Raw genomic sequence first — 11,149 nt, 5'->3', positions numbered from 1 at the left:
GTGCTAAGGAAATAATGATACTTTGAGTAAAAATTAGTAATCTGGAAGCTAACATATTTAAAATTCAGACTGTGTGGATGAGTCTTTTCTAGGACTATGAAGGTATACCACTTGCTAATATAAAACTAACTTCATTCAACTACAGAAGTGTTGGTTCATGCTAATTTGCTTCTCTATTCATAAAAGTAGATTGTCACTAATATTCAGAAGACTTCTAGTAGCAGCATTTAGGATAAATGATAGCAGTCTGAAAGAGTTACCTGTACAGATCAAGAAAGATAAGCATGAGATCTGTTCTCTGGGATTGGCTGTCAGCTGTATAGGCAAAAAGGCTTAATTCTGGTCTCCCTAAATTGATTCAGAGCCAGCCATTATTATAAGAAGACTGAAATTGCTTTCATCAATTTTATCTGATGCAAACATGAGATAGTCTCACTTACAAGAACAGTTTCTGGAAGAATAGATGCTGTGAAAACCTCAAGCTGAAGCTTAAAATCTAATCTTTTATCCCCAATAGACTGCAATGAATTTTAAAAGTTCTGAGTTTTATAAAACTGTTTTGTACTTACTGATCAGGAGGGAATGCAAAGGTTTTTTTTTTTTTTTTTTTTTTTTTAGATAAAAGAGTTAATAAGTTGATAAATCACTTAGGCTTACTAAAATATAGATTCTGATACAAAATAACAGTTTAAATTCTAAACAAGGCATATAAGAATAGATAACTAGAATTCACTTCATATTTAGAAAGCTATTTTAATTAGAAATTACATCCTACATACAGGTATTATTCCAAGAAGTTTCATTCCATTGGCTAGGACAGAACGCACAGCTCTGAAAAGATGAAGTCTGGCCTAAGAAATAAAACAAAGGATGATTAAATTCATTAACAGGCTAATTATAAGTGAATAAAGAACATTTTTAAAAGTAATTTTAACTTTCTTCTAATTTAAAGTAGGAACAGTATCTCAGAGTGCTTCAGGGTTCGCTGCAGGCGAGGGAAGACAAATTCCTAGCATCCCTTATAATATGACTGGTACCCAAGAGCTGGGGAGTGAGAGTGACAGGATCATTCATTATCTTATTCAAAGTATAGCTTCAGAGAAGGGGAACTCTTCACTTGAACACTTGACCTAGGAAGATGTGTTTCATAGTCCAGTGTTGGAAAGTATATAAACTGATTGTTTCAGTCCAATTCTAATTACCCCTTGAGTCCATAAGAACACTACTGTAGCTGAACCACAAGATGCTATTTTAGGAACATTTACAAAATTGACTCAGTAATATTAAGAGGATGTAGAAATTGCACAGAAAACACTTAACATACCCCAGCCACTTCGGGAGGACTGTCTTTTATAAGCAGTGTCTTGTGTGCCACAGCTGCAAGATGACTGAAATGGAAGACAGACCAGCGAAGATGAAGATGAAAAGGAAGACCAGTAGTAATTTCCCGTTATAATACATAAGCTTGGTATCTTACTCCCTCAACGTAAGGAAATCAAAGCTCAGGGCCAGTAAAGGATGTGTGCAACACTGAAGTTGAGACTTGAAGTCACCTGCTGTTCTATAACAGGAAAAGTAAAACACATTAAACTACAACTTTAGATTTTGGTCGTAATACCTCAAGTACTTAAGATTATGATTTCACTCCTTCATAAAGATAGGGGATTCCTTTCTAAGAATTAGTTTTTCTCATTTAGGCATCTTTTAGGATGAAAGCTATAACATGGCGTGGACATTCCCCTTCTGTACGGTGAGGAGGAAGGGTAAAGATTAGCTATTGGGCAGCTGCACACACACTGGCCCCTCTTCTCTAAAGTATCTTTTCTGTTTAGGTAGAAGCAGCAAATAGAATAATATGCCAGAGAAATGATGCTTTCAACATTCATTTCAATGATTAATAGACATTTAATTAGACTTTCTGGCTTATCTCTCTGTGACTATAGAGTTTAAAGGAAAAAAAATTATTTAAATCTGGGGAAGACAGGTAAAAAGGATAATCAAGAGAACAATACCAATAAATCTGATTTCAGTAAATCTTGAGTGAAAGCAAGTTTTTCTTTAAATAGATTTATGGAAAGATACAAACACTGCTCTAGAAAATACCTTATAGTCAGAGCTTCTGAAACAGCTAGTATAAAATTCCTATTAAACTGATTTGCCTTCCAATTCATCCTCTACCCTTCTAGCTCCCCGATTTTTCTGTGTCTCTATTCAAAGCCTTTTTATGGACTCCAATGCCCTGAAAATAAGCTGAAATGCCTTAATACATGCAAAAAGGCCTTTATACACTCATTTCTCACCTCTCCCAGGACCTTGCGTCTAGTTCCATTAATGTAGCATGAGCAAATCTGGGCATTTTCTTCTCTTCTGCCACCTTGCTTCTCCTGATTAATATTGACGCCTCTCCTCCGAGAAGCCCCTTCGCTTCCATCAAGGCTGGACTGAGGGCCCGAACACAGTCTCTTAGGTCCACTCTATCCTAACACATATGTGCTGTTATGTAACTACCTGTGACAAAGCTGTTGGTTCCACCAGACTGTAATAACTGTACCTTGTATCATTGAATGAATAAATGAATATTAACTGCTGATTTGCAAAGATGAAGCAAGAATTCCTGTAACTTAAGGCATTTCACTTTTTAGGCCAAGGGGTTTGTTTATAGGAAAACTTTAGAAGAAAGAAAGGTCCTTTGTCAGATCAGGTCTCCCATGTCTTCAATACCTGAAAACAACAAGGTTATGAAGTACCTTAGAGTTAGAAGATAACTGACAATGTGCCTGGGTTGAAGGTCCTGAGATGATCTATAAAGCACCTCGTCGAACCTAAAAGAAACACAACAGGAGCAGTGGGCAAGGGAAGACGAAGACTACTAAGCTAGATGTTAAGATCGTCCATGTAAGGCTGACTGGACATCAGTAAGAGTAGAAGGTATAGGGTGCCTGGGTGTCTCAGTTCGTTGAGCATCTGACTCTTGGTTTTGGCTCAGGTCATAATCTTCGGGTGGTGAGACTGTGCCCTGTATCAGGTTCCGTGCCCAAGATGGAGCCTGTTTAAGTTTCTCTCTCTCTCCCTCTGTCCCTACGCGTGCTCTTGCTCTCTCTAAAAGAAGAGTAGAAGGTATATGAAAAAAGACCTTGTGTGTATTTGAAGGTAAAGACACATCTTTCTTTCTTACAAATTCCTTGATGGCAGGTACTTTCTAAATCATTTTGATATCTCTTGGGCCTAGCCTAGATCAATGACTCAGGCTATTAAATTGAATGTATAAAGCTTACAGCCATGTTAGGAACATAATCTAGAAACTAGCAAAACAGAGTCTGCCTTCAATGCCAAGAAAACCAGGTTGGCTTATTTTCTAACAAATCAGTCAAATGTGAGAAAACGGACCCCTCTGATCCCAGGAGGGAGCCGCTGACCACTGTGTGGCGATCAGAGAAAAGTACCTTGCTAACTACCCACATCCTTTCCAAAGATTAGTATCTCCTGATAAGTCTAGCTTCACCAACAATGCTTGTAAGAGCTCAAAGGTGTGATCTCTTGCTCAGTTTCGGGGCACCAAGTAGGTATCTATTTGAGACTGTGAACGGAAACCACGAGGCAGATGAGGAACTCAACAGTGTCATGGAAGCCACATGCAGACAGAGGTTTTCCTTCACTTGTCCAAGAGGCGGGGGAGAAGATGATCCTTCCCAAAACTAAAAGTTGATGCTTTTATCAGGTTTCCATTCCCATACCATGACCTAGAGGATGTCAGGCACCTGCAGTGATTCAGCAGTGATATTTCTAAGTCCCAAGGACTGATCTTGATGGTGTCCTCCTTTGTCTTCCCTCGAAGGGCAGGTACTGGTGGCAGGGGAGCAGGAGCTAGCTACTGGCTTGTTCACGTCAGTGGTCAGCAAACCATCAATAGTCATTTCACTAAGCAGGTGCAGACTCAATAAGACTAGAAAATCATACCTGAGAAGATGCTGGAGAATGGAAACAGACTGTGGCTCTTGTAAACAAGCAGTGTTGAAATCATTTAGATAACCACATCCAAAAGTCTCTTCCAAACTGTTTTCAAAAGTTTAAAAACAACAAAGGATTAAACAAGTCATCCAAGGACACATAACTGCAAGTTTGTCACAATGCCTCAATTTTTCCTCTGTTTCTCCCCCTGAAAATGGGGGCATACTCTCTGGCAGCGTTATTCTGAGTACTAAACAAGGCAACATACATAAAAGCACTTCTGACAGAGATGCTCAGTAAGTATTTTAAAAACCAAACCTAACAGGTGGTCCACTATACTTCTAACTAGTTTTGGATGTGAGATATTGGAGAAGCCCAGCAAACAGGACCTTGGATCTTCGGAGCACACCAGCCCAGCCCCACCCTGGGAAGGCTCAGCGTTTCCCAGCAGATGCCCCTCACCTGTGGAGGCGGGCATGCGTGTACTGCAGGAAGACGCCTGTGTCCCCACGACTCTGGAAAACACGATCCCAGCTGAACTGATAGTCAGATAAGAGTAAACCTCTGAAGTCCTAGAATGACAAGAATACATTTTTAGTGCTGGGGTTTGTTCTAGCAAACAAAAGGGTCTCACAGGAGGCAATCTTAACAGACCTGAATAATGAGTGCGGCGAGTCCAACCCTCTCTGCAGTCTCTTGTGGGTTCTCCAGTTCTCTGGTAGCTGGAACAGACAGAGGCAGCTATCTTTAACTTACACAGAACCGCACAGAATCAGGGATTTTGATAAAATCTGCCAAAAATGTATGCTGCCAGTAAGAACAAACAGCTCACGTTAGGCAATTTACTTTCCTAATTTAGGCTAATTTACCTTGGATAAAGGTAAGAAACACAAATTCACATTTCTCATAAATATCCCTTATGAGACATTAGATAAAGCTGGTACTTACTTTTCCAAGGTTAAACAAAGCCATGAGAACTTGTGAGCTGTTTCCTATTACATAACATGGGAATTTGACATAACCACCCCAAGAGTGGAATGACAAGGCTGAAGCTGCCCATGAAAAGAGGCCTAGGGTCATATCAATTCAGATTATCGAACTGAATGACACCAAGCGGCAAGTCTAAAATCTCTGGCACCTCTAATTAGTGCAAGCTATTTTTGACAAGGTTAGGGAAAGTGAAGAGAGGGATGATGGTCAAAATAAATTGCATGGCACCAAAGTCCCACAAAACATCCAAGGGGCGTGTAAGTTATGAGTGCAACAATAAAGAGAATTCACTCTTAATAGAAGCCATGTTCTGTAGCATTCTCGATCGAATCTCATTTAGAACATCTTCCAGAAAAGTAACATTTCCTCTTCGAGTCTTCATTCCCTGCACCACTCCAAAGGGCACGTGCTGGCACCTGAAATGGAAGAGAAAAGAACAGATGATCCAAGTGTATAATTATACACTTTCAGAGAGCAGTCCAAACTTCAACTCTCATACAAGGACTTTTCAAAATTAGTAAATAGGATGCGATTTATCATATGGCACAAAATATGTTAACACACAGCTTCATTTTATAGAGATAATCAATAAGAAGTGATTAAATTACTAATTGTCTTGGTGGGTAAAAAGGAGGGATTAAGAATTTTGGAAATCAAGCCACTGAGAGTAGATGTCTAATAAAGATATTTATTAAATGTTTATAAGTTAGAAATGAATATAACCAGGACATAAATTAATGTAAAAAACAAATCTGCTTCTACACTAATACCCTGAAATAAAGAAGTGAAATCTGAATGACGACCTTCAACAACTTGGTATATTTTGGGACTTGGCTGATTTAACAAATCCTTAATGATCATGAGCAGACAGTTACAAACCATGCGGACATTACCTTTCTGCCCAGTCATATCCCATGATCTGCAGCATCCGGAACACTTGCTGAAAATGCTTTTTTTGCCCTTTATCTGTCTTGGGGAAAAAAAAATTTAAGTATAAGTTAATCTACAAAAATAGGTGGGGAATAAATAAAAATATTTGAGTTTTGACACACTAGAGTCATTGTCCACTGATGTATTTTAAGTAAGTACACAAAGAAGATGCCAGCAGCAGAAGGTCTAAGCTGAGTGCTCTACAAGAGAAGAAAAGAAGATCTGTAGCACTTCACTGAATTACAAGGAAAGATGAACTTTAATCTCATGAGTACTCTAAATTCTTTCTCCTTCAGCTATCATGACCTTTATCCCCAAGAAGGATGAAGCTCAGCTCTAATAAGATATTTAATGGCGACTCTTTTTCTTAGGGGAAAGGGAGGTGGCACCTGGAGTGGAAGGAAAGGGAAGAGAACACAGAGGAACCCTTAGCAACAAAAGAACAAAGTACTGGTGCACACAACAGCCTGGGTGGGTCTCAAGGCATTCACTATGCTGAGTGAGAAGAGCCAATCTCAAGATTACCTACTGTGATTCTATTTATGTAACATTTTCATAGTGTCAACACTGTAGTGATGGAGAACAGAGCAATGGTTGCTAGGGGTTACAGTAGGGGGTAAAGGGCAATTATTAAGTGGTTGCCAAGAAGGAGTTTATTTCATGATGGAACAGTTGTCTATTCCGAATGTTATGATGGTTACGTTATCTACAGATGACACAATTTCACAATGCCCACCCCAACATATTAGGCCAACACAGAAGCACATGTAAAAATTGGTGGAATTTCTTTATTTTTAAAGATTTTACTTATTTATTTTAGAGATGGGGAGAGAGAGTGTGCACAAGCGGGGTGAGGGGCAAAGGGAAAAAGAGTGGGAAAGAAGCAGCAGAGCCTGATGTGGGGCTCAATCTTGGGACCCTGAGATCATGACCGGAGCCAAAATCAAGAGTCAGATGCTTAACTGACTGAGCCACCCAGGTGCACCCAAACTGGTGGAATTTAACTAAGGTCTTTACCAGTGTCAGTTTCCTGGTAAAGACAAAGTACTATGGTTATGGAAGATACTATCTTCGGAGAAGGCTGGGTGAAGGGTCCATGGAAACTCTGTACTATTCTAAAACTCATGAGTCTTAAATATTTAAAATAAAAAGTTGGGGCACCTGGGTGGCTCAGTCCTTAAGTGTCTGCCTTCGGCTCGGGTCATGATCGTGGGGTCCTGGGATTGAGCTGTGATTGAGGCTCCCTGCTCAATGGAAGCCTGCTTTTCCCTCTCCCACTCCCCCTGCTTGTGTCCCTCTCTCGCTGTGTGTCTCTGTCAAATAAATAAATAAAATCTTTAAAAAATAAAATAAAGTTACTTTTTAAGAAGTGCATTATGGTAACCTGTACATATTCATTTCATATAACCATTTTCCTGATTTGGGTAATTTTTTTTTTTAATCACGAAGCAATGTGAATGTTTTCACTTTTGTTTTTAACATAGTGGTTTCCACCTTAAATAAACTTAACACTGAATTCCTTTTATATTTTTGACAAAATTATTTTCATAGTTTTCAACATGGTATATCATTTCCATCTTTGCAGTTTTCATGAGGTAGAGATATAACCTTTTTTTATTGTGATTACTTACCACATAAATCATTGCATCAAAATCATACTTGTCCATTCGATCTATAGCAGCAGCAAGATCTCTGAAAAAAAAAAAAAAAAATGGCCATAGATTAAGAGTTACTAAGCAGATCTGGGTAAAAATTTGCTTTACCTATTTAATAGCAATGAGGCTTTTCTAATTAAGAAGTCTTACTATCCCAAGCCTAAGGTATACGACCCATGATTACATAATCCCAATACCATACTTTGACATAAAGTAATAGTAGTAAGAATAGCTTGGGGAAAAGCAATAATAATAAAAGTACTGTGGAAAGATTAAAAAATAAATAAATATATAAGCTCTGGGAAAGTGGTAGTACTAACTAAAATAGCTCCAGGCAAAGTACCTGTAGGTAAATGCTTAATGATTTGTTAATTAAGCCTCTACTGGAAAGAATTACCTAAGTGTCACTTTTCTGCAGTATACTTTTTAAAAAAAATTCTATTTATTTATTCATGAGAGACAGAGAGAGATAGAGGCAGAGGCAGAGGGAGAAGCAGTCTCCCCAAGGAGCAGAGAGCCCGATGCAGGGCTTGATCCCAGGACCCTGGGATCATGACATGAGCGGAAGGCAGACGCTGAACTATCTGAGCCACCTAGGCGCCCTGCAGCAAAACTAAGTTTTTTTTTTTAAGAAAAAAAATTTTTAAGGTTTTACTTATTCATTTAACAGAGAGGGAGAGTACAAGCAGAGAGAGCAGTAGGCAGAATGGGAGGCAGAAGCAAGCTCTCTGCTGAGCCAGGAGCCAGATGTGGGACTCAACCCCAGGACCCTAGGATTACGACCTGAGCTGAAGGCAACCGCTCAACAAACTGAGCCACCCAGGCGTCCCTGCAGTACATTTTCTTAAAGAACATACTCAAGGGGAGACTGGGTGGTTCACTCGTTAAGCATCTGCCTTCAGCTCAGGTCATGATCCTAGCCAGGGGCCTGGGATCATCGGGCTCTCTGCTCTGCTGGAAGACTGCTTCTGCCTCTTCCACTCCCCCTGCCTGTGTTCCCTCTCTCGCTATGTCTCTCTCTGTCAAATTAATAAATAAAATCTTTTTAAAAAAGAACATATTCAGAACACAAGTAATGTGGCAGCTACACTACAATCTTTTAGCTACTCTTCTATTAATACTATCGAGGACTTTCAAGGTCTCTAATCAGTCATAGGCAATACCTTCTAAAGCAATGTGAAAGGCCTTAAAGTCCTTTGACAGACACTCAACCCTTCTTTCTCTAACTATGAAAGACTCAGTTTGCATCTAGTATGAAATAATGAAAAAACAAGCCATGAAGTATGAAATTTCAAGTCGATTATGAGAATATTGAAATTTAAAAGGAAAAGTATTTCTGGTTAACAATATAACATTGGGAAGATTTAAAAAGTTCTCAGATCTTTTGAAATGTTGGGGATCATCAAAATGTCTTCAGTTCCCACCTTGTAATCCTGATACAACATAAAGCAATGAATTAGCAACAGAGACAAAAGCTGGCTGTTGAGGAACAAGAAAATCTTACTTTTTTTTTTTTTTTTAAAGATTTATTTATTTATTTTGAGAGAGCGCGTGCGTGTGCAAGCGGCACGTGGGTGGGCAGAAGGACTGGGAGAGTGTCTTGAGCAGACTACCCACTGACCGCAGAGCCAGTTCAGGGCTCAATCTCACAACCCTGAGATCACAACCTGAGCCAAAACCAACAGTCAAATGCTTAACTGACTGTGCCACCCAGGTACCCCCAAATCTTACTCTTTTTACATATAAAGCACATACATGCACGCAATACCACAGATATATAGGGTATCTGTAATAAAATTTCATGAGGTGGGTAAGTAGGAAAATTGGCGAAAAAGGCTCCTGAGAGTAGGGTTATAATGAAAAAAAGAAAAAAAAGGCTGTAAAACACCAGTATAGATTATCTCCCAGATGAAATCACAAATACATGCCCCTATTGGATTTTTGGTTTGAGCCAAGGAAAAAACAAAGAGAAGCCTTTTTGATCCAATGAAATAAAAAAAGAGAATACACGAAAAAGCTTTAAGCTGAGTCTGTAAAACCTGAATTTGAAAGCAGGAAGGAATGCCAGGTCATTTAGTTCAAGCCTCTTATTCCAAAGTAGGAACCCATGGCTCGGGGAGGGTAAGTGGTAGTTGTGGTCTTAGAACAAAACTCTAGATCTCCAGCCTCATCCTGAGCTCTTGCCAATATTCTCCCGCACTTCTTTCTGTTCTAACAAACTCCTTTAATTCACATCCACATATACAGCTGCATTCTATAAGGAACCCACTGACAAGCACAGAAACTAAAGTTAGAGGTGAAAAATCAAACATTTCAACAAGTGGCAAAAAACACAATTATTCTCCCAAAGAGAAAAGACCATATAGGTATTAAGATAAATACACAGAAAAATCTAGACCTAATGAATGCTAGCCCCCCAAAGATAACTAAATCAGGACAGCTATAATCATTATGACATGGAGTGTCTCATCTGAGTGGAAACATTTCTTAAAGCCACTACTCAAGGGTTTCTTTAGGTAATCTGTCCAGCAATAACTGGACAGCAATAACAAAATGTTTTTCTACTATTACTTTTTAATCTACAAAAAGAAATGTACTTCTTACATACATGGGTTCTTCTTACTTCCTAACTCCACCTGTATGGAACTGATAAAGGGAAATGTGAAAAAGTAACAGAAAGTAAGGGATCAAGTCTCTAAGACAATCAGAGAGTTGTATAAAGCTGCCTGGAACAAATGACAGTAGTTAATAAGAGCAGTAAATATCATTTCTTTAACTATGCTGTGAGAGTGGGTTTATGATCCAATATAAAACTCCAGCCTGGAAGACACCATAACCTTTTGCCAGAAGAGCCTGAATATGGCCATGCTGGCTTGTGTGCCTTTTTTATGTTCCTATCTTCTTCCTCTTGGCTTTGTCCCAGATATAAGTGTGCTTGATAAATCCAATCTTACTGATTAACAGAGACTGTTCCTTTCCACAGGGATCAGTCATGGAAAAAGAATAAGAAACACAGGCAACATGGCCTACTTCTCCCTTGGCCTATTTTACCACTGTCAGAATGAGGACTAATATTTAAGACGGTCTTGACAGAGTAAGGACACCACTGAGCCACTATGACCACCTTCTAGTATACATTTCCTGCCAATGTGCAACTGGAAAATACTTATAGTTAATTATGAGGTACCTCAGTTTTACAGTTTGTAGAACAATGTATTCAACTGTGGAAATCCTATGATGTTTAACTAGTTGTAAATAGTTTCTTCAGTCACTTTCCTGATGGTATCAAAACTTTCCAGGAACTTTAACTGGCAATAAACAGAAATCCAATAAATATATTTTGAAGTGATGATAGCAAGAGATTTAGAAACTAGGATTTAATAACAGCTTTGAGAATAAAATGATTATGTTAGCACTGATGCTACAATAAAGAACATGAAGTCATACGCATTCTGATGTTGAACTCCACGTTAGATACAAACCTGGTTGCGTAGAGGGAAGTCCCATCGCTCCGCATTACAGTACAGATTGAGGAGGGGTCACCATTCCCAGAAAGATCCACTATAGCTGTTCCTCGTCTAAAAATACAAAAAGGCAACTCTGAAGAAACAATAAATTAAGACCTT

The 11,149-nt window shown here is 38.9% G+C and overlaps 1 protein-coding gene across 1 annotated transcript in view; it reads right to left on the bottom strand.

The window, feature by feature from the left end:
- Positions 1 to 728: 728 nt before the first annotated feature.
- RARS2 (arginyl-tRNA synthetase 2, mitochondrial) overlaps positions 729 to 11,149 on the bottom strand; it is a 60,481-nt gene continuing 50,060 nt past the window's right edge. Inside the window, exons 11-20 of the mRNA XM_046004899.1 lie at positions 11,006 to 11,101; positions 7,500 to 7,560; positions 5,832 to 5,908; positions 5,230 to 5,354; positions 4,603 to 4,670; positions 4,411 to 4,520; positions 3,958 to 4,053; positions 2,748 to 2,822; positions 1,325 to 1,388; positions 729 to 851 (exon numbers count right to left, since the gene is read on the bottom strand). Of these exons, the coding sequence (XP_045860855.1) occupies positions 765 to 851; positions 1,325 to 1,388; positions 2,748 to 2,822; positions 3,958 to 4,053; positions 4,411 to 4,520; positions 4,603 to 4,670; positions 5,230 to 5,354; positions 5,832 to 5,908; positions 7,500 to 7,560; positions 11,006 to 11,101 (859 nt within the window). The 3' untranslated portion in view covers positions 729 to 764. The remainder of the gene's footprint in view (positions 852 to 1,324; positions 1,389 to 2,747; positions 2,823 to 3,957; positions 4,054 to 4,410; positions 4,521 to 4,602; positions 4,671 to 5,229; positions 5,355 to 5,831; positions 5,909 to 7,499; positions 7,561 to 11,005; positions 11,102 to 11,149) is intronic.

The sequence above is a fragment of the Meles meles genome, chromosome 5 (assembly GCF_922984935.1).
Source record: "Meles meles chromosome 5, mMelMel3.1 paternal haplotype, whole genome shotgun sequence".
Lineage (NCBI taxonomy): Eukaryota > Metazoa > Chordata > Mammalia > Carnivora > Mustelidae > Meles > Meles meles.
The sequence above is the reverse complement of the archived record's forward strand: the minus strand, read 5'-3'. Positions and strand labels throughout refer to the sequence as shown.